Source organism: Aedes aegypti, chromosome 2 (assembly GCF_002204515.2).
Source record: "Aedes aegypti strain LVP_AGWG chromosome 2, AaegL5.0 Primary Assembly, whole genome shotgun sequence".
Lineage (NCBI taxonomy): Eukaryota > Metazoa > Arthropoda > Insecta > Diptera > Culicidae > Aedes > Aedes aegypti.
Window position 1 is genome coordinate 92,213,615 of NC_035108.1, and position 24,666 is coordinate 92,238,280.

Consider the following 24,666-nt stretch of genomic DNA (forward strand, 5'->3'; position numbering starts at 1 on the left):
GCAAGAACATGCTCTTTCGTATTATTGAATAAAAACAAGAATTCATTAAACATTTTAGGACCCAATTACCAGCCGCAAGCGAAATAGAAGTGGGCACTCCTACAAATGTTTATTACTTCTGTAGCAGAATATGACAAAGATCCGTTCGATCGTTGTTAGGAATAGAGATGTTTGCGATAACGTTTTTCTAGTTGTATGATTAGGAATTGTGTGAATCGACAACAAAATCAATTCATATAACTGAGAAATCAGTATACGCACAGTAAACGATCTTTCTTCTGTTGCACTTGTCTAATGACCAACGTTTGTTTTAAGATTCGTTTGTCAAAAACAAGCAAGCATGAAAAGGCTCTCCGAATGTGATGTTCCACGAACTGCAATGGTTCGCGAACTGTAACACTCTCCGAATATGGTTCGACCGGCTTATTCTGATTGAAATCCAAACACTGTTATCTTTACCGAATCTTGGGATAGATGAAGGAACAGTTGTTGTAGCACTTACTTAATGAGAGGCCACCGATTCAGTGACACCCTCATAAAAGCTACGGAACTGGAGGTTGAGTGAGATATAACTTCAGTAGTCACTTGAGAGCTGACGATGGACCCAGGGTATTTGTAGTTTATGTAAAATCACTTTTTTTTTCAATTTTCTGTATGCCAGCAAACAGAACAGAGGACGACTGTAGTATTATGCAGTGTTGCGATGGATTTTCTTCGTGAACAATGATCGACGCATCTTCGATCCAACATTCGAAAAAAATCATTTCTCATTTTTGCGTCACGAAGAGCATCGCAAAAAGCGAACGGATGCAACGCCTAAGAAGCAAAATTAACACACCGATAAGTGGTTCGCGAAGCCTTTCCACTCGTAGGATTAATTTATCCACGCGCTGTTCATTCTCATGATTCATAGGCCAGGAGAAGTGGATGAACTTGTCATCCATTTTTCTGTCAATTCTCATACAAAATCTACTTTTTCTCTGACATAAATTCACTCTAGGTGAACCACTTCCCCTGGCCTATTGCAAGGTTGCTTCTTCTCGTAAAGTCAAGCAAACACTCCACGCTACACAGAATGAGGCAACCAAATCAGAACTGGCTGACTGAGTGAAAATTCTGAGTAGGTCGCACTCATTCTGTGAGTTGCCGACGTTTTGGCCTTCGGTTGTCCGGGATCGATGGATACGGAACTGTCAATGATATCCCGCGCGGCAGCAAACAGTTGGGCGTTGGTAAGATGGGGAGTTTTCTTAGATGTTTTCTAGCGAAAAGCCGGGAGATGGTCGCAAATGCGAAAGTTTTTTCCCCATTTGCTTCCGCTTCGGATATTCAAATGAAAAAATCTCTAAAAAACTTTAAAATTAGAATGTTTTTTTTTATGTTTTCAGAAGCAAAACAAAAATGGGAATTCCGCATTCCAAGCATTCCTCCTCTGTGCACAATTCACTCATTCAGTTTTGTTTACCAACGTTTGCACAAAACTGTGTACAGCCCCTTTGCACAGAATCTGTGCTGCACGAAAAGAGGCCAATTTTGTGCGATCGGCACTCATTTTCGAGCGGAGCAAGTTTAGCGTGATTGTTGCAAGCCCGCATGAAGATGATCGAAATGAATATTTCCTGTTCTTCGCGAAGAGCAGGCAGCGTGGATCGTACCGTTCACATTACCGAACGATGGAAAATCACCCGATGATAACGTCAGGAGAAACAGCGATCCGAAAATGAAACACGAACGAATGAAGCACCCGAACGGTTGTTTGTGTTTATTCGCAGATTCTGTTTTGATGCCTACGAAAATTCATCGTGCCTCGCGTTTCCGATCGTTGTTCAGCAACATTGGTATTATGTATCGATGATAAAACTTTCGGTATTACTGATCGTATGACTGGATTGTGGTTTTTTTTCCCCAGTAGCACTGCATGATGATGGATTTTTTCAAGATATTTTGTCAGTTGGCATAATTTTTAGCTGAGCCTAGTATATTTGTTAAATCATCGTGAGGTCTTCGAAACAATGATTTTGGGACATCAATTCTAGGGGTCCGCTAGATGTTTGTGGATTCCTCAAGGGGAGTGTAGTTTCAACAAGTTTGGGAATCACTGGATTACATGAAAATTATGTATACATTAATCATCATGCAATCATTCCATTGCAGTAGATAACTAAAATACCAGCACATGTTTGAAAAAATAAATAAAAAATAAACATTACCGCAGTATGCATAAATTATCAGATTTTAATACAAAAATCATCAAATTTACCCCATTTTACGGTATACATAGATCATGAGTCAAATCATCCCGGAAAACGTATCAGATTGTGAAGATATTCAAAAATATTGGTATTCGTACTTGAAATATGAACGAAGACATATTTTTCTTTGTTATGGCTGTGTTATGGCTGGTACGGTGATCATAAGTGCTGTGCAAAAGGATAGGACAAGAAACGGTCAAGGAATGATTCCGCAACCGAAAATTGAGCTATACGCTGCTGAGAAGTAGAACTGATTTCATAACGTCGGTAACGGCTGCTGCACAAATCAAATGGAGTTGTCACTTTCCCGTACGGAAAAATGTGCCACTCAATTATTTCGCAAGTTAAAGTGACATTTCGCTCATACTGGATCAGCTGTCAAAATTACCTTGGTAAAAAGGAGAAATTTTACTTGAGTGCTTTACGTTTCAGGTGCATACCACGCATTATATGGGAATTCAAAAAAAAAAAATATCCACATACTGGAGTGCTTTCTCCTTGGACCAACAAGATCTTAACAGGATCCTCAACATCTTTTTTGGTTATTTGGTTTCTAATCGATATCTATGGATTCCACATATTTACGTAAAGTCGGAGTCCTTACATTATTCTGATAGACATCACGGGTAGAATTTTCACAATATTTCAGAAGTCTTATCAAAATATTTAGAGGATATCGAAGCATTTATTACATTTCAAGCTCTTGATTTGGTTCAGAACCCTCTCATGGCACAGTAAGAAAATCTGTTATGTCCTGTTATGAATCTTCCAATTTTTTAACCTTTTTTTGTCTTAAAATATGGTTCAAATTGCTGCGAAGAGTTTGCCCACATTCAAGTCTGAGTTTTGCACATTTTGTTATGCAACCAACTCAACGGATAAAGTTTATATTCAGTCCAGAATCTTACAAGGATTCAGTACGAAATACTCTGCAAATATATTGATCTGGAATTAGTTTGAAAAGCTTACAACATTTTGATTTGAACTCCTTAAAAATTCGGGATCTAACTAACTGATTCAGATCTTAATCTACACTTATTTTGTTTTTTTTTCTGTTCAATATTCTCTCACAGAAGTAATTTTTATAAGTAGACGAAAAAACCGAATTTAGTACTATACCATTTAATTCCACTAGAGTTTGTATCCTTTGGCAGATACGCGTATTTCGACCTCAACTGTAAGGCCATCTTCAGTGTCGTGTACTAGAAGTCGAGTCTAGTACACGACACTGAAGATGGCCTTACAGTTGAGATCGAAATACGCGTATCTGTCAAAGGATACAAACTCTAGTGGAATCAAATGGTATAGTACTAAATTCGGTTTTTTCATCTACTTATAGGTATTCTACTGAACAGCTCGAAGATTTATTATAGTTTTTATGAGTTAAAAACTTCATTGAAATAAGTACCTACCTTAAAAATTCTAATCCGTCTTTAAGAATGTTTTTATTATTTTCAGAAATGAATGATAAGGATCTCTTTAAATATTCCTTACACTAACTTTCAAAGTTTCACAAATTGTGTCCCGCATTGAAGCAAAACATGTCTTGTCACTTTAGAACTGCATTTTTTGTATTTTTATGCGGGGTAAAACGCCTTACTTGAGCACGGCATTAGTCGTGCTGTAAACGAACACATATATTTCATATATGTTGCATCCATCCGGGCGTTTGTTCAGATGTTATCGTTCAATACAAACTGATGCGAAAATTTGCGTTTGCACGTAACTTCAACGTGGCATTACGTTAGGTAGAATTTGAATTCAAACGGGTGTTTTGGTGTTATGAAATAGAGGTGGGCGTTTTGCTTCCACGATTTAACTAATACTTAGGTCGTTCAATAATCTTTTGTGGGACACATTTAACATACTTTTTACATGTAATACAAACTATGACAGTGGACAAGTTGGCTCTCGCAAAAGTTTTAGAAATTTATAGTAACACATATATTGAGCTTTTTCGGTTATCCAATCCGCGTGGTTATTTAATTAATTAACTTATTACGCGTGGTAAAGATAGATAAATTATGGGTGAAATTATGAAAAAATCCACGTGCTCGGCTGGGATTCGAACCCAGGACTCTTGTATGCTAGACGAGCGCTTTACCAACTAAGCTACCGAGCAACTTGGTGACCCAAGAACTCAGTTGATTACAAGTTATTTTAGAATTCAAATCCCCACAGACCAGGCAGACCTTTTTCATAACCCACATCCATCCATCTCATGTTTACTACACACGCGCGAAAAGCGAGTGCGATTTGTTTAGTGTTGAAACTGTTTGCCTAGCATACCTACATCGCTTCCACAACAATAATTTCACCCATAATTTATCCATCTTTACCACGCGTAATGAGTTAATTATTTTAGAAATTTAGAAGCGGAATTAAAAGGTGCACGGTACTCCATCTACTTTTAAGTTTCTCTATTGAGATTCTGCTCAGAGGATTCGAACATTAATAAGAGTTAGAAATTTGTTTATTTATTATTCGTTTTATTGAAATGTTGGATTAAGCGTAGTCCGCAGCAGAAAAGTACTGTGTAAAAGGATAGGACAAGAAACGGTCAAAAAATGATTCCGCTATCGAAATTCCTTGAGTAGTCCGCAGCTGATGAGTAGAGCCGATTTCGTAACGGCGGTAACGCCTGCCGTGCAAATCAAATGGAGTGCGGAAAAAATGTTTCGCTCAATTATTCCGCAAGTAAAAATGACGCTTCCTTCCTAGGAGGGATGTCAAAATTACTTTGGTAAAAAACAGATTTTTTTCATTGTAGTTTAGCAGAAGCACGCACCTTGCATTCAATGCACAATCCAACAGTGAGCGTTACATGTTGATTTTGTTAGCTACGACGCCATCCAATATATGGCAATCATGGTGTGACAATAGTTTGGTGTGACCAAAATATTTAGGTTTGATTCTATTGGAGGCCAAAATCGAGCTCAAAAATGGCCTTGATAATCTAGGGCGAAAAAAAGCATTCTTAAACACATCGTTCGTCCAAATTAAGGGAGGCGCGTTTTATCCTCTATGAGCAAATTAGCCCTAGTTCCCCTATGAGCTCGATGTTTGGTTTAGAAAATTTCGTCATTTTCGTTTCGAACTCTCTTTCGAACCAATAGCTTCCATGCTAATGGATTCAACGCTGCCTAGTACAGTTTCTTAGCGGTAGTGTAATTGCTGTTATTGAGCACGTCTGCATTTGTAATTCATACATGTTTGATGTATATATTGTATGTATTGATCCGTACGTTAATTACGTAAAAAATATGGAGGAGGGAAGTATGAGATTACACATAAACGTTCAATAAATATTCAAAATTATGATTCATTGGCTCGAATATTGAAAATTCCAAATGGATCTACCGTTTTGATTCATATTACGGACACTTAAGGCCTCAGGGAAGTATAGCACAGCATAGAGCATACAAAATAAATCATTCTGTATGATTCTTCAGCGTTATCGAGCGCCAGAAACCCTTAACTTTCGAATCTTGGGTAATGAATACGCTTCCGCAACTTGAAAAATTTTAAATTAATCGAAATGTATGGCCTTTTGATGATTCTTATTCCGGACTCGTCCTCACTTTTGCCTCATAATCCGGACACTTTGATTCGAATTCGGGACATCTCATGAAAATCATTAATAGAAATGTCAAATAATCAAATGAAATTGTTAAACCACTAGAGAGACGTCTAAGGCAGTTGTGCATTATAAATTGCATAGATATTTATCAAAATAGCTTATTAAAACAAGCCTCGAAATTTTGAACTTTCGAACTGCAAAAATTGAAACATTTCGTGTGAAATGTTTTCCATACAAAGAAGAGTGTCCGGAATTAAAAGCTGTCCGTAATATGAATCAAAACGATACTTATTTACTTCTCCTTAAGACATTTTGTGCCAAATTAATAATATTGCAATTAGCAAAAAAAAATGTTATGGGGTGAATAGTTTACATTAAGAAAACAAACGTTTGAAAAGTTATTAATGAATGACAATATGTTATTGCTAATTATTCTGGGAAATGCCGCAATGAAAAAGAAGAAGTACAACATATTTAGAGAATTACTAGCCCAAAGAATTCTTGATTGAAACTATTTTCATTGAGTTTTCAAAGAGAAATAGGGTGACAAAGCCCTTTCCTAATGTTAGTACCAAACGCATCAGCTTAGACCAAAAACACATGTTTTACGCTGGTTTCAGTCCAAAACTCAAATATTAGATGTGTTTCGGAAAACCGTGTTACTTCTGAAATGTCAGATAAAAACAACCTCAGTGTTAAAAAGTAGAACCCCATTTTTGTAGACCATATGAACGTCAAACATGATAAAAAGAGTCATGGTTGAAATTTGGACCCATGTTGAACGTTTAAGTTTAAATATGATATAGCCATTATTTGAGCGGAAAAATTCGCCAAAATAGAAGTATGAACACGCTCTATTGAGATATATAATGAAAAAAAGATTTTATCAAAAGTATTAGGGTTCCATTTCACTAGGAACATTGGAAGCGAATCCAAAGAAATCGCTCTATAGAACCTTGATATAATTTCTGTTGGATTTTGAAACTTATCTGATCTGTCAGAAACTTTTGCACTTACGCATTTTTTCTTTACTCTATTCGTTTTCAACGAGTCTACTAGTGAAACATTGTATTAGCTACAATATAACGCCTTTCACTCTCCATAGACTGGCAACAGACAGTTTGAGAAAATACTCAGCGCTGAGTAGAACAATGCAGTTCTGGACCATTCAAAACCCGCACAAGTACACGAACTGACCTTGAGCGGGGCCACACCCTTGAGCACATTCCTTACAAAGATCCAACCCCTTCAAGCAGTAGCAAAACCATTGCACCCTCATGAATCCTCGCTGAGCTTTTATTCGAAATCCTACATAGCTTTGTCGCCTGCTCTTCCCTGGTACAGTATGTAGTTTGTTTGTTCGGATTAGTTATAAAGAATCTGAAACAGTAGTTTTCCACCCACCCGATCAGAAAGGAATAACCTTTTTATATAAAAAAAAAACAATTATAAATCAGAAACTAAACTAAATATGATACAACAAATCGAGTTTGCAATTTTAACAAAGCTTTAAACAAACAAGATAAAACGTTTAAAAGAAGGTCTTATGTTTTTCTTATAACTATAACTGATCTCGTTATAATTCTGACACAATTCTCTAGTGTTCAAAGACCAATAATTTTCAAAAATTCATCTTCTCTTGGCGTTACATCCAAGCTGGGACAGATCCTGCTACTTTAGTTTAGTGTTTTGATGAGCACTTCCACAGTTATTAACTGAGAGTTTTTTTTGCCAGTTGACCATTTTTGCATTTGTATAATGTGGCAAGTACTCTACGTTGTGGGAACTCGATAAAATTTCCATTACGAAAAGATCCTCAACCGGCAGGATTCGAAACCACGACCCTCAGCTTGGGCTTGCTGAATAGCGGCGCATTAACCGCTACGGGTATATGAGCCCAAAAAATAAAAATAAAACATTTAACAAAAATGTATATTAATAACAACTATTGATATTATTGAGGCATCTTTCTGTTATGTCTCTCTGCTTGGGAACACCCCCGTGCAACCGCACCACTTTCATCAAGTCAAGTGGTAGAAATTCCAACCCATGGAGCCAGGCGACACTTCAATTTAATTATCATCTCCAAGTCGAGTAGCGGGAACACGCTGATGTCTAGTGCAACGTACAGCGCAGTTGTGGCCGGTTGCCGGAGGTTCGTATTCCAAGGTCACAACCAAACTGACTTCCGTTCCACCGGCCAAGCTATACGTATCCTTCCAATTATCATCTACCGAACCGACGACCTCCGGCGGATTCCGATGCCGGTTGCTGAATAATAATTTCCGCCAACGAACAAGGGAAGAGATGCACTTGAAACGATATGGAAATCAGCATTTCCCTTGGTTCGGGGTAGAAAATTGTTGGAAAAATGAGAGCACGCTAAACATGGCCGCGTTTGTGTTTGTGAACTTCCCGATAACGCCGTCTAGGAGCATGTAGAATTCAGCAGAGTTTATAGTGCCCACCAGCGGATGTGAAGAGTATAATACTGCAGCAAAGAATGGCTGTCAAAAAGTGAAGGTCAGGGCGATTAGTGGGGGGCGTTTTTAATGAATTAGTGGAAAGCACAACATGGACGTAAATTTCGTCTGTATCTTCCGTTCATTATCTAAAGAGAGCGGGTCTTCACCACAGCGAAATTATAATGATACATTGATTGCTTGTTACCAATTGTAATCTCGTAAATTGTTTTGCAGGCATCTCCTGCATGGAATGGATTTGTATTGTATAGTTTCAGATTGGCGCCCTTCGTTATTTGACACTGATTGGATTGTGAATGGTGTGTTATTTCTAATGATAAAAATAGCTGCAAAGACAAGAAGAAGGGAAGACAAGAAGATAAAAGACAAGAAGACAAGAAGACAAGAAGACAGAAGACAGAAGACAGAGACAAGAAGCAAGAACGACAAGAAGACCAAGAAGACAAGAAGACAAGAAGACAAGAAGACAGAAACAAGAAAGACAGAAGACAAGAAAGACAAGAAGACAAGAAGACAAGAAGACAAGAAGACAAGAAGACAAGAAGACAAGAAGACAAGAAGACAAGAAGACAAGAAGACAAGAAGACAAGAAGACAAGAAGACAAGAAGACAAGAAGACAAGAAGACAAGAAGACAAGAAGACAAGAAGACAAGAAGACAAGACAAGAAGACAAGAAGACAAGAAGACAAGAAGACAAGAAGACAAGAAGACAAGAAGACAAGAAGACAAGAAGACAAGAAGACAAGAAGACAAGAAGACAAGAAGACAAGAAGACAAGAAGACAAGAAGACAAGAAGACAAGAAGACAAGAAGACAAGAAGACAAGAAGACAAGAAGACAAGAAGACAAGAAGACAAGAAGACAAGAAGACAAGAAGACAAGAAGACAAGAAGACAAGAAGACAAGAAGACAAGAAGACAAGAAGACAAGAAGACAAGAAGACAAGAAGACAAGAAGACAAGAAGACAAGAAGACAAGAAGACAAGAAGACAAGAAGACAAGAAGACAAGAGGACAAGAACATCAGAAGATACAAAAATACCCAAGAAGAGAAAAATTGCATTCAAAAGACAATCGGACGACATTCGAAAGACATTTGAAGGACCTCTGGAAGACATTCGAAATACGTTTGAAAGACATTCGAAACACATTCAAAAAACACTCGACAATTGGAAGACGTTCGAAAGACATGCGATTGACATTTGAAAGACATTCAAAAGACACTCGAAAGACATTCAAAAGACAATTGAAAGACGGTCGAAAGACATGCGATTGACATGTGAAAGATATTCGAAACACATTTGAAAGACATTTGAAAGATACTCGAAAGACATTAGGAAGTCATTTGGATTTGGATTGGATTTGGATTGGATTTGGATTGGATTTGGATTGGATTTGGATTGGATTTGGATTGGATTTGGATTGGATTTGGATTGGATTTGGATTGGATTTGGATTTGGATTGGATTTGGATTGGATTTGGATTGGATTTGGATTGGATTTGGATTGGATTTGGATTGGATTTGGATTGGATTTGGATTGGATTTGGATTGGATTTGGATTGGATTTGGATGGATTTGGATTGGATTTGGATTGGATTTGGATTGGATTTGGATTGGATTTGGATTGGATTTGGATTGGATTTGGATTGGATTTGGATTGGATTTGGATTGGATTTGGATTGGATTTGGATTGGATTTGGATTGGATTTGGATTGGATTTGGATTGGATTTGGATTGGATTTGGATTGGATTTGGATTGGATTTGGATTGGATTTGGATTGGATTTGGATTGGATTTGGATTGGATTTGGATTGGATTTGGATTGGATTTGGATTGGATTTGGATTGGATTTGGATTGGATTTGGATTGGATTTGGATTGGATTTGGATTGGATTTGGATTGGATTTGGATTGGATTTGGATTGGATTTGGATTGGATTTGGATTGGATTTGGATTGGATTTGATTGGATTTGGATTGGATTTGGATTGGATTTGGATTGGATTTGGATTGGATTTGGATTGGATTGGATTTTGGATTGGATTTGGATTGGATTTGGATTGGATTTGGATTGGATTTGGATTGGATTTGGATTGGATTTGGATTGGATTTGGATTGGATTTGGATTGGATTTGGATTGGATTTGGATTGGATTTGGATTGGATTTGGATTGGATTTGGATTGGATTTGGATTGGATTTGGATTGGATTTGGATTGGATTTGGATTGGATTTGGATTGGATTTGGATTGGATTTGGATTGGATTGGATTGGATTTGGATTGGATTTGGATTGGATTTGGATTGGATTTGGATTGGATTTGGATTGGATTTGGATTGGATTTGATTGGATTGGATTTGGATTGGATTTGGATTGGATTTGGATTGGATTTGGATTGGATTTGGATTGGATTTGGATTGGATTTGGATTGGATTTGGATTGGATTTGGATTGGATTTGGATTGGATTTGGATTTGGATTGGATTGGATTGGATTTGGATTGGATTTGGATTGGATTTGGATTGGATTTGGATTGGATTTGGATTGGATTTGGATTGGATTTGGATTGGATTTGGATTGGATTTGGATTGGATTTGGATTGGATTTGGATGTTGGATTTGGATTGGATTTGGATTGGATTTGGATTGGATTTGGATTGGATTTGGATTGGATTTGGATTGGATTTGGATTGGATTTGGATTGGATTTGGATTGGATTTGGATGGATTTGGATTGGATTTGGATTGGATTTGGATTGGATTTGGATTGGATTTGGATTGGATTTGGATTGGATTTGGATTGGATTTGGATTGGATTTGGATTGGATTTGGATTGGATTTGGATTGGATTTGGATTGGATTGGATTGGATTTGGATTGGATTTGGATTGGATTTGGATTGATTGGATTGGTTTGGATTGGATTGGATTGGATTGGATTGGATTTGGATTGGATTTTGGATTGGATTTGGATTGGATTGGATGGATTTGGATTGGATTTGATTGGATTTGGATTGGATTTGGATTGGATTTGGATTGGATTTGGATTGGATTTGGATTGGATTTGGATTGGATTTGGATGGATTTGGATTGGATTGGATTTGGATTGGATTTGGATTGGATTTGGATTGGATTTGGATTGGATTTGGATTGGATTTGGATTGGATTTGGATTGGATTTGGATTGGATTTGGATTGGATTTGGATTGGATTTGGATTGGATTTGGATTGGATTTGGATTGGATTTGGATTGGATTTGGATTGGATTTGGATTGGATTTGGATTGGATTTGGATTGGATTTGGATTGGATTTGGATTGGATTTGGATTGGATTTGGATTTGGATTGGATTTGGATTGGATTTGGATTGGATTTGGATTGGATTTGGATTGGATTTGGATTGGATTTGGATTGGATTTGGATTGGATTTGGATTGGATTTGGATTGGATTTGGATTGGATTTGGATTGGATTTGGATTGGATTTGGATTGGATTTGGATTGGATTTGGATTGGATTTGGATTGGATTTGGATTGGATTTGGATTGGATTTGGATTGGATTTGGATTGGATTTGGATTGGATTTGGATTGGATTTGGATTGGATTTGGATTGGATTGGATTGGATTTGGATTGGATTTGGATTGGATTTGGATTGGATTTGGATTGGATTTGGATTGGATTTGGATTGGATTTGGATTGGATTTGGATTGGATTTGGATTGGATTTGGATTGGATTTGGATTGGATTTGGATTGGATTTGGATTGGATTTGGATTGGATTTGGATTGGATTTGGATTGGATTTGGATTGGATTTGGATTGGATTTGGATTGGATTTGGATTGGATTTGGATTGGATTTGGATTGGATTGGATTGGATTTGGATTGGATTTGGATTGGATTTGGATTGGATTTGGATTGGATTTGGATTGGATTTGGATTGGATTTGGATTGGATTTGGATTGGATTTGGATTGGATTTGGATTGGATTTGGATTGGATTGGATTGGATTTGGATTGGATTTGGATTGGATTTGGATTGGATTTGGATTGGATTTGGATTGGATTTGGATTGGATTTGGATTGGATTTGGATTGGATTTGGATTGGATTTGGATTGGATTTGGATTGGATTTGGATTGGATTTGGATTTGGATTGGATTTGGATTGGATTTGGATTGGATTTGGATTGGATTTGGATTGGATTTGGATTGGATTTGGATTGGATTTGGATTGGATTTGGATTGGATTTGGATTGGATTTGGATTGGATTTGGATTGGATTTGGATTGGATTTGGATTGGATTTGGATTGGATTTGGATTGGATTTGGATGGATTTGGATTGGATTTGGATTGGATTTGGATTGGATTTGGATTGGATTTGGATTGGATTTGGATTGGATTTGGATTGGATTTGGATTGGATTTGGATTGGATTTGGATTGGATTTGGATTGGATTTGGATTGGATTTGGATTGGATTTGGATTGGATTTGGATTGGATTTGGATTGGATTTGGATTGGATTTGGATTGGATTTGGATTGGATTTGGATTGGATTTGGATTGGATTTGGATTGGATTTGGATTGGATTTGGATTGGATTTGGATTGGATTTGGATTGGATTTGGATTGGATTTGGATTGGATTTGGATTGGATTGGATTGGGATTTGGATTGGATTTGGATTGGATTTGGATTGGATTTGGATTGGATTTGGATTGGATTTGGATTGGATTTGGATTGGAATTTGGATTGGATTTGGATTGGATTTGGATTGGATTTGGATTGGATTTGGATTGGATTTGGATTGGATTTGGATTTGGATTTGGATTGGATTTGGATTGGATTTGGATTGATTGGATTGGATTTGGATTGGATTTGGATTGGATTTGGATTGGATTTGGATTGGATTTGGATTGGATTTGGATTGGATTTGGATTGGATTTGGATTGGATTTGGATTGGATTTGGATTGGATTTGGATTGGATTTGGATTGGATTTGGATTGGATTTGGATTGGATTTGGATTGGATTTGGATTGGATTTGGATTGGATTTGGATTGGATTTGGATTGGATTTGGATTGGATTTGGATTGGATTTGGATTGGATTTGGATTGGATTGGATTGGATTTGGATTGGATTTGGATTGGATTTGGATTGGATTTGATTTTGGATTGGATTTGGATTGGATTTGGATTGGTTGGATTGGATTTGGATTGGATTTTGGATGTTGGGATTTGGATTGGATTTGGATTGGATTTGGATTGGATTTGGATTGGATTTGGATTGGATTTGGATTGGATTTGGATTGGATTTGGATTGGATTTGTGGTTTGGATTGGATTTGGATTGGATTTGGATTGGATTTGGATTGGATTGGATTGGATTTGGATTGGATTTGGATTGGATTGGATTGGATTGGATTGGATTTGGATTGGATTTGGATTGGATTTGGATTGGATTGGATTTGGATTGGATTTGGATTGGATTGATTGGATTTGGATTGGATTGGATTGGATTGGATTTGGATTGGATTTGGATTGGATTGGATTTGGATTGGATTTGGATTGGATTTGGATTGGATTTGGATTGGATTTGGATTGATTCCAATCCAATTTCTATCCAAATCCAATCCAAATCCAATCGTTGAAAAGCATTCGAAATACATTCGGGAGATATTCGAAAGACATTCGAAAGACATCCGAAAGACATTCGCAACACATTCGAAACACTTTCGATAGACATTCGAAACACATTCGAAAGACATTCGATATACATTCGAAGACATTGGAAAGAGATTCGAAAGATACTCGATATTCATTCGAAATACATTCAAAAGACATTCGAGAGACATTCGAAAGATATTCCAGAGACATTCGAAAGACATTCCAGAGACATTCGAAAGACAATCCAGAGACATTCGAAACACATTCGATATACATTCGAGAAGTCATTCGAAAGACATTCTAAAGACATTCGAAAGACATTCTAAAGACATTCGAAATACATTCGAAAGACACTTGAAAGACGTGCGAAAGACATTCGAAAGACATTCAAAAGACGTTCAAAAACATTCGTAAGAGAATCGAAAAATGTTTAAACATTCGAAAGACATTCAATTCAAATTTAATTCAATCGAAAAACAATCAAATGACTATTGAAAGATATTCATACGACTGTCCAAATGTGAATCAAATGTCAATAGACTTCTTTCGGAACAGTTCGAAGAGAATTTCCCAAACCGGTTCAGTCCGCAGCATGACAGGCACGCGCCACCGCGTGTCCTGTATCATTATACAACTTTTACGTACTTCGTCAACTGTCTGCCAGAGTAAACAGGAAAATATGTTAATTCAACGACAGGGGTATAAATTATCCTATTAGCGCCATGTTGTGAACAACAGATAAATCATCAGTCAGTTACGACATCATTTCTTGCTGTTTTGTAGAATTCCTGAGGGATTTGATTGACCACAGTTGGGGGATTTGATTGAACGACAGTTGCTTCCTTAACTGTTTTACATAAAATTTTCCTACAATTTCAAAGAGCATGTCGTAACGTCTTTCCATTACCCATTATTCGAAATGGAATTTTTCTCGGAATGACGTTCCCATCCAGTGCTTACGACTACGATTTGATGGAAATTTATCTCATCCCATTCGGGAACGGGTTGCGTAATTTGATGATGCAGCTGTATTGCGTACTATACCACCCATCGACCTGTTCCGACCATATTCTGAATCACATTGTCCGGATGAATCAGCTGAATTGCACAATGGGTTCCCATTTCCTTCGGGGCTTCCAGTTGGGAGACATTATCTAAAAATAAACACTTCTCTTGTAATGATGTCATCGGTCAGTCATCCTGTCACGGTGGGTGGTGAAAGGGTGCTTTCGGTGGATGATACTTGAGTTCTAATATAGTAGATGACCATTTGAAAGCTCTGTTTCATTCCTTTCGGCACCTTTCTCAAGCTGACGAACCTTAATTGACTGACGGATTTGAGCAGCGTCAGCACTCTTTGCGGGTGAGATTTAACAGAGAACCAGGGGAGAAGCCAGGATTTTCATCCGGGGTGGGGCGAATGATCATAAAGTCTTTTTAACAACATTAAACAAAAAACACGCTTAAAACAAAGATTTTTTGAAAAAGAAATTCTCATTGACGAAAACATATCAATAAATGATTTATATTCATAAAAAAAAAACTAGTTCAACTTTTGAACTGCAGCATGACTTTAGTAGAAAGCTAGTAAATAACGATTTTGTTTTCCGTCGGCTAAGAGGTTCCCTACCTTTCTACGCCCACGTAAAGAGCTGGAAGCTGGATGAACCGAAGGAAGTTTGCTGAGTCACGGAAAACGTGCCGAAGCAACCAGCAGTGATTTGCTGAAATGTGGTGTACCCACCTTTCACTCTTGGTTCAATCTAATTTTGAATTAACACAATCAGTGCTTTCAATCCATCGTCACAGTAATCTAATGCAAGCAATTTCGCACATTCGCTCGTTACAGATATGAAAGGCTGCTTCGGCGGGCGAAATCGGAGGACCTGACGGAGGTGTCCGGCATCGGATGCCTGTACCAGAGTGGAGTCGATCGATTGGGCCGACCCGTGGTCGTATTCTGTGGCAAATGGTTCCCCGCACAAAACATCGATCTGGAAAAGGTATGATCGGGGGGAAATTGTAAATTTAGGTGCTAGAATCATAGTTTACGATATGATGCGATTTTTTTTTCCAGGCCCTGCTATATCTGATATACTTGTTGGATCCCATCGTTAAGGGTGACTACGTGATTGCCTATTTCCACACCCTCACCAGTTCCAACAACTACCCGTCGCTGCAGTGGCTCAAGGACGTCTACAGTATATTGCCATACAAGTAAGTAGTAGTTTAGTTTTATATTGAAAAATTTTGATGATTGTGTGAATCATTTCATATTTGCTATCAAGTTTATGAAGAAGACGTTTCACCTCCTTTTGTAATTGTCTAGAGCTTTGGAGGAATTCTCGGCAAAAAATCAAAGATTTTTGATAAAACAATTGTACGAGTAGAATCCCCTTTGTTTTCTTGCTATTCTATAGTACATCCATACTAAAGTGTATTTCTAAAAAAAATCAATTCTCCGTTACTCGCTATTGAAGGGACTATCGAGTAAGGGAAGTATTGAGTTACAGAACACTAAACAAGTTCAAATGCCATCCAAGGAATTATCGAGTTTCCTTACTCGACATTCCGTATCTCGATATCGAGTTTGAGGACCATTGTAAAAGTTGGTTTTCATGGCTACCTCGATATTTGTTGACTGTATAAGAAAATTTGATTGGTTTGTTTATGATTAAATCTCATTAGTCAGATTTTTTTTATTTGCGATGTTGCAACTAAACTTAAGCAACAATATTCGAAAAAAAGCATATATACAAAATTTTCAAAAAACAAGTGTTGGCGCACTGATCTAATTTAACACAGGAAAATTGACTTCTGAAAATAACGATTCTCGCACAACTTGTGATCTCGCCCTAAAAGCCATTGGTAACCGAGCAAGTAGCTTGTTGTTACTGAGCAAACGATTTAATTTACATGTTATTCAACAATACAGTGGGATTCCGTTTTTGGCATGCTCCGTTTTTGGCATGCTCCGATTTTGGCACCCCCCGATTTTGGCAACAAAATGGATCCGTTTTTGGCAACATTTTTTAATACCATTAAAATTTTTAAATTTTTGTAAATATTATCGTGTCTGTTGCTTTAGTCATTTGAATAGCATGCCAAATCCACACCGATTACATTTCAGAGCTCCATTTTCGTCGATATTTCCCCAAATGACACCAACTACTAAGGACTCGCGTACGCGCTTATTTACTTCAGAATAACATCGTTTCATGAGGCCAATAATCTCCACCAGTATCTCAACTAAAGACCAATCTCTTTTCTTAGGCATTCATATTTAATGACCAGCCCACTTGAGTCTGCCAGTAGGTGATACAATTAAAAACACTGATCTTCAGATTTGGAACAGCTTGTTTGAGCTTTGCTCCGACATAAGAGCAACAAAAAATCTATGACTCACAAAGAGTTACAATCATAAATTTTGGCTAAATCTTTTTGGCTCACTGTTTTTATTATTATGAATTTACATGCATTGCGCATGTAAAACACACCGCAATAAAAGATATAAATATGTACAACAAAATGTCGTGTATCATTTTTAATAAATTTCATTAGATAACATGACAAATGCGAATACAGTCCAAACTACAATTTTTTCTCAATAAATCATTGAAGCGTGTGATAAATACGACTGAGAGTGTTTTAACTTTTTCTCTGTGGTATTGGTGTGTATAATGATCTTTCTGCGTCAGAGCTAAGTTCTCTCTTTTCTATGGACTCTGTAAGGCTTTAGATTTGTTAAGAGACGATCCAAAATTCTGTACAAGATTGTTAATTAAGGATACGGGACTCAACATCATCAAAATGTTCCTTACGAGCTGAGTCTAACTGTACCCTGGAGAATCCTTAAGAGATTCTTTGTTCTTGTGGGACTTTTCAGAAATTTTAACGAATTCATGAGGATGCAGATTCCAAGTGGACACTGAGAGCTTCTTGAGGGATCCTTGGAGTGTATTATTGGTTATGGAGGATTATGCCCAAAATCTGGTGATTTCTAATAAACTCTAGGGCGTCCTGTAAATTTTAAGCGGGTAATGCAAATTTATAGTAGTATTTTTAATATATCCGGCGAAAGCTTGGGGATTTTGAAAAGGTTCCCAGAGGAATTTGAGGTGTGTTAGTTTGAATTACTACTTTGAATTCAGTACTTTGATTTTTTTTTCATCGGACACATGAGGATTTTCAGCAACATCGCAGCGGAATTCCAACTCCTAGCGGAATTCCAATTCCTAGCAAAATCCTAAGAACTCTATGCTAGATCCTACGGATACTTGGCAAGATGCTTCAGAGCTCAAGCGTTTTTTCTGTAGATTTCTTATGAGAACCTGAAGATTCCTATAAGGTTCTTGAGGTTTCATAACAAAGTCCTGTAAATTTTAGTTGATTTCATAAGGTAGGTGTAAAACATATATGCTCAGTTAAAAATTATTTCAAGTAAAAATTAAATTCTACAAAATTACAAGTCACATTTATGCATCATCTCATGTTTATGTTTGCCCTTTTGATGCAGTCATCCGTTCATTATAAAATGCTTTACTTAATCAGAAACATAAATTGAAGGAGCAATTCTAAACTCACGAAATTTTCCAAATTCACGCTAAAGTTCAAAAGCTCATGTCATTTTGCTTTTGATTCGCAAATACGTCTTTAAACAAAACAAAAAAAATGTTTTCGGGTTCTTTCATAGTTTTAAGAAAAAGTTCAGTTCTTCAATAAAAGTCACTTATGCAATTATTGGTTTTACAAGGCCCTCTTATACAAAAAATATACATAAAGCTTCTAAAAATTAATTCTAATTGAAAATAATTGGCGTAAAAACACCACCAGAAAATTGTTTGCAAGATTTAACATTACGTGATTCATAGCATAGTTAACCCTTCGGGAAAATGCTTTGAAGTGAACCTTTTCGAAGTCTCAACGCCTTATGATTCCATAAAAATGATGTATTTACATTGTAATGATGTTTTCAAAACCTATAGTTGAAAAATAAAATTTGAAATATGGGTTCCGATTTTGGCACGGTTCCGTTTTTGGCAACTGAAAATTTCAACTTTGTTGCCAAAAACGGAATCCCACTGTACTACGATGAAGAGAAAATCCTCCTCTATCTCCCAATGGTGATAGTTTTTATCCTGGTCTATTCATTAGCTTAGAAACAAGGAGCTACACATTCGGTTACCAATGGCTTTTAGGGCGAGATCACAAGTTATGAGAGAATTCAAGCCGATTACTGTATTCCATGCCAAATAGCCGAAGTGAGCGCCATCTTATCATGTGGACAATCGTACGTAGAGTAATACATAGATTAACCCGTATAGGCCTGAGTGAAAGAAAAAATTCTAAAGCCCTCACCGCTCAGCGAATTCTTAATGGATTCAAATGACTTTTTGTCAGTTTACTGGCACACATATTTAGTTTCTGGAAGTAGACAGAGGAACGCGGAAATATTCCTGTGGTCGGAGTTATTCCGGTGGATCACTGGGTCAGGTCGGGTGAAAAGGCTACTGTGCGTTTGTGCCCCTGGAGGTAGGCAAATTTCATGTCACAAATGATTCCCGGAATCGGTTATAATGTGGCCACTACATCGCGGAATTTTAAGAAAATTGCATCAGTGTAAACCTTTTGAGAAACGATTGAACTGGATAACTAAGAGTTTTGCATTTGATTAATCCTACAAATGATCATTTTTGGGTACCGGGATGCTTCAAACTTACAACAAAGTGGCCAATTTGTATCTGAACATCTGTGCCAAGCTTATGGGAATGCATTTTAGTGCACAATTACGTTTGATTTCTACTTTTCGAGAATTGAAACAGTTTAGTATCCAACAAATCTATAGCCGTTTCTTCCGGGCATTACGTCCAATTGATCACATCCGGTATATTTTAAATGGCGCAAAACTCTTCATTTATAATGTTGAATATCAGATCTTAATGATTTATGCAAAATAAAATGATTGTCATTACAAATAAATAATGGTTACTTGGCATGTCCCAAAAAATAGCCCTTTTTATCCGACTTGACCCAGTGACCCACCGGAATAACTCCGGCCACAGGAATATTTCCGAGTTCCTCTGGCCACTTCTAGGAACTAGATATGTGGGCCAGTGCACTGACAAAAAATCATTTGAATCCATTAAAAGTTCTCTGAGCGGTGAGGGTTTCAGTATTTTTGCTTTCACTCAGGCCTATACGGGTTAAGCGAGCTTCTGTAAGTAGGGATACACAAAACGCAATGTTCATGTGGAACTTATTATTTTTTGTCAAACATTTTTAGAGTTCTTGAAAAAGGTAAAATATATTACCGAAACCGTCGGATGTAGATGCAAGATTGTTTATGCTGGTACCAAGGCTGCTAAGGCCGATAACCTCACATTTCCGGTTCGAACCAGCAGATCGGTATGATCGGTATGATCCTTCTCGTAAAAAGTTCGAACCATTGATGAAATATTTTCGAATCATGATTCAATTACATTTTCTTAGGTTTTTCAGCACATACAAAATGTATGGAAAAAATTCATCGACAGAATCTCTGATCTCTAACTGATCTCTAGAGGGAAAAAATCCGAGGTACATTCGATCCTCATAATCTGCTGGTTTAGACATAGCGTGGCTACAGTCGTTTCATTTGTCTAATTTAACACAGACAGTCAAATTAGAGGTCTTGATTTTAAATTTTACAGAAGTTTCAGAAGTGTGATTATTTTAATATTTAGAAGGGATGCAGAACATGTTAACATTCTTCTTCTTATTACTTTCTATGGTGGGATAGTCTTAAAATGATTTGTTTTAGGATTTATAAAGCATACATTATCAAATTTCAAAATCGATTACGTATTTCAATAATGAAACAAATGAGTTTCCAAGACTATGAACACTCCAACTTCGTTTTTTTTTTCACGAAATTGACTGTGTGATTTTTTGGGCTACACTAGTATCTTGCAACTGGTCACTATAGTTGCAATAATGAGAGAAAAATATTCTCAGGAATTCTCAGCGGGATTCTGAGGGGAACTGAAGCAAAATTTTGATATAGTTACAATCGGCATCATGATAGGATCCAAAGTGAAATTATGAGAGAATCAAAAGCGGAATTTTAGGGAATATCAAGCGGGTTTCTGAGATAATCCCAAGAGCAACTCTGAGAGAATCTGCTACATTTCCCCAGAATGTCGTTTCTTTTCAAGGAAACGGGTCATTCGGAGAACTGGCGCTCAGGAAAATAATCTTAAAAATATAATCTTTTGAGAATACCCCATCGGTGTTCTGAGGAAAACCTTATCTGTGTTATGAGAGAATCCCATTAAAAATCCTAAGAAAATCCCCATCGGAGACTCCTCATCTAGATTTTGAGAGAATTGCCATCTGAACTCTGAAAAATTCCCCATCAAGATTTTTAGAGATTCTCAGAAAATACCCTCTCTTAGAGAATCCCCATTAGGATTCTGAGAGAATCCCTATTGGGATTCAGAGAGAATCCCCATTGGGGTTCTGAGAGAATCCTTATCTGGATTCTGAAAGAATCCCCTTCGGGATTCTGAGAGAATCATCTGCGGTATTCTGAAAGAATCCCCTTCGGGATTCTGAGAGAATCGCCTTCGGGATTCTGAGTGAAACCGCTTTTCGATTTTGAGAGAATCCCAATGGAAATCCTGAGGAAATGCCCATCCAGATTCTGAGAGGATCCGCATCTGGATCCTGAGAGAATTCTCTTCGGGGCTTCTAAAAAAAACCATTGATTTTCTGAGAGAAGCTCTATCGGGACTCTGAGAGAGTTTTCATTGGAATTATGAGAGAATCCCCATCGAGATTCTGAAAGAAACATCGTCGGGATTCTGAGAGAAACCCCATCGGGTTCTGAGTGATACTTCATCGGGATTCTGTGAGAATGCCCTTCGGGATTCTGTGAGCATCCCCTTCGGGATTCTGTGAAAATCCCCTTCGGGATTCTGAGAGAATGCCCTTCGGGATTCTGAGAGAATCCCCTTCGGGATTCGGAGAGAATCCCCTTCGGGATTCGGAGAGAATCCCCTTCGGGATTCGGAGAGAATCCCCTTCGGGATTCGGAGAGAATCCCCTTCGGGATTCGGAGAGAATCCCCTTCGGGATTCGGAGAGAATCCCCTTCGGGATTCGGAGAGAATCCCCTTCGGGATTCGGAGAGAATCCCCTTCGGGATTCGGAGAGAATCCCCTTCGGGATTCGGAGAGAATCCCCTTCGGGATTCGGAGAGAATCCCCTTCGGGATTCGGAGAGAATCCCCTTCGGGATTCGGAGAGAATCCCCTTCGGGATTCGGAGAGAATTCCCTTCGGGATTCGGAGAGAATCCCCTTCGGGATTCAGAGAGAATCCCCTTCGGGATTCGGAGAGAATCCCCTTCGGGATTCGGAGAGAATCCCCTTCGGGATTCGGAGAGAATCCCCTTCGGGATTCGGAGAGAATCCCCTTCGGGATTCGGAGAGAATCCCCTTCGGGATTCGGAGAGAATCCCCTTCGGGATTCGGAGAGAATCCCCTTCGGGATTCGGAGAGAATCCCCTTCGGGATTCGGAGAGAATCCCCTTCACGCTAAGCCTGCTCAACGCAGCGCCTGTGTAAAAACTACACAGAATGAGGCAACCAATGCAGGACTCTCTGGCTGAGTGAAAATTCTGTGTAAGTCGCACTCATGCTGTGTGTAGCCGATGTGTTGGCCTTCGGCTGTGCGGGGATCGATGGAAATGGAACTGTCAATCTCTCCCGCGCGGCAGCAAACAGTAAGATGGGGAGTTTTCTGTGATTTTTTCAGGCGAAAAGCCGGAAGATGATCGCAAATGTGGAAGCTTTTTCCCCATTTGCTTCCGCTTCGGCTATTCGAATGAAAAAATCTCTGAAAACTTGAAAATTTGAATGTTTTTTGTTAATGTTTTCAGAAGCAAAACAAAATTGGAAGCGAATTCCGCATTCCAAGCGTTCCTCCTCTGTGCGCATTTCACTCATTCGGTTTGTTTACCACCGTTTGCACAAAACTGTGTACAGCCTCCTTTGCACAGAATCTGTGCTGCATGAAGAGAGGCTGATTTTGTGTACTCGGCACTCATTTCTGAGCGTGACAAGTTTAGCGTTTATGGATATGGAGAGAATCCCCATCTGCATTCGAATAGCACATATTCGTAGAGAATCTCCATCTGAATTCGTAGAGAATCTCCATCGGGATTCTGAAAGAATTCTCGTCTGGATTCTTAGAGAATCAGCATCGAAATTCTAAGAGGATCCCCATCGGGATTCTGAGAGAATTCCTGTCCACGCTAAACTTCATCTGCTCAGAAATGAGTGCCGAGTACACAAAATCGGCCCCTCTTCATGCAGCACAGATTCTGTGCAAAGGGGGCTGTACACAGTTTTGTGCAAACGGTGGTAAACAAACCGAATGAGTGAAATGCGCACAGAGGAGGAACGCTTGGAATGCGGAATTCGCTTCCATGTTTATTTTGCTTCTGAAAACATTAAAAAAAATTCCGATTTGAAAGTTTTTCAGAGATTTTTTCATTCGAATAGCCGAAGCGGAAGCAAATGGGGGAAAAACTTTCTCATTTGCGACCATCTTCCGGCTTTTCGATGGAAAAAATCCCTGAGAACTCCCCATCTTACCAACGGCCAACTGTTTGCTGCCGCGCGGGAGATGATTGACAGTTCCATTTCCATCGATCCGCGCACAGCCAATGGCCAACACATCGGTTACACATAGCATGAGTGCGACTTACACAGAATTTTCACTCAGCCAGAGAGTCCTGCATTGGTTGCCTCATTCTGTGTAGTTTTAACACATAGGCTGCGTTGAGCAGGTGTTAATTCCAAGAGCGATTTTGAGAGATACCGAAATAAAATTTTGAGAGATCCCCCAGCTGATAGAGAATCCCTAGTAATATTATGAGCGAATCACAATTGGGATTAAAAAATTTTTAGTGTGGTGTTGATAGAATCTCAAGCGGGATTCTCGGAAAGTGCATAGTAATATTCTGAAAGAAGTGAGTATTCTTAAGATATTTATGTGATAATCTTTTGCGGATTTCGGAGTCAATACAAAAGTTTTATTTCTAACGATAAAACACTCTCCCTTCCGATAAAAGTTTTGGTAGGCGTTCCTACTGAAATGTTGTGTCTGTTCTAGAGGCCAAATTATGCTCATGTGGAACTTTAGCTTACATAGAATAGCGAACAAAACTCAAAAGAAGTTTAAAGTCTTTGAAAGTTCAGGGAGATTATCGATTTTTTAAAGTTACTCATGATTGACGTTGAATTCCGTGAGAAGCCCTGCTATAAACATAACCGTAAGTAAGTTCGGAACTTAACTGAAAGTAGGTCGTAGGTGACAAAGGAAAGAAAAAAATATTTCAAATTTAGTAAAGTAGAACTTAAGGTGAAACATCTCGGAATCTAAAGATGTTCCCCTACTGACTGACGTTTTCAAAGGCACTAAACTGGAAAAATAGTAGTTAAACGTTCCTGATCTTCTTATTTGATGCTTTCTGTTAGTGCACACTGTTTTTGGATGCTTCCTTCGGGAGATTAGTGCCTTTGAAGTTTTAGTGCAATCTCAGAAGTCAAATTCCAAACTGTTGCACTTTAATTCGTTTTTGATATTTTAGTAGAGTCCAACTCAATTTTAAGTGTAATCTGCAAATGTATACTATTGAAAGGTCTTTTCAAAAGTCCGAG

General features: G+C 38.1%; 1 protein-coding gene and 1 non-coding gene across 2 annotated transcripts in view; one reads left to right on the forward strand and one right to left on the reverse strand.

The window, feature by feature from the left end:
- The window catches only part of LOC5578974 (protein GDAP2 homolog), a gene marked incomplete in the record, with an annotated part of 352,509 nt that overhangs the window by 325,606 nt on the left and 2,237 nt on the right, over positions 1–24,666 (forward strand). The window contains 2 exon segments of the mRNA XM_021841532.1: positions 15,813–15,966; positions 16,041–16,180. Coding sequence (XP_021697224.1) covers positions 15,813–15,966; positions 16,041–16,180 — 294 coding nt within the window.
- Positions 4,303–4,374, reverse strand: Trnaa-agc. The gene has a single exon. It is a non-coding gene; the product is annotated as a tRNA-Ala (tRNA).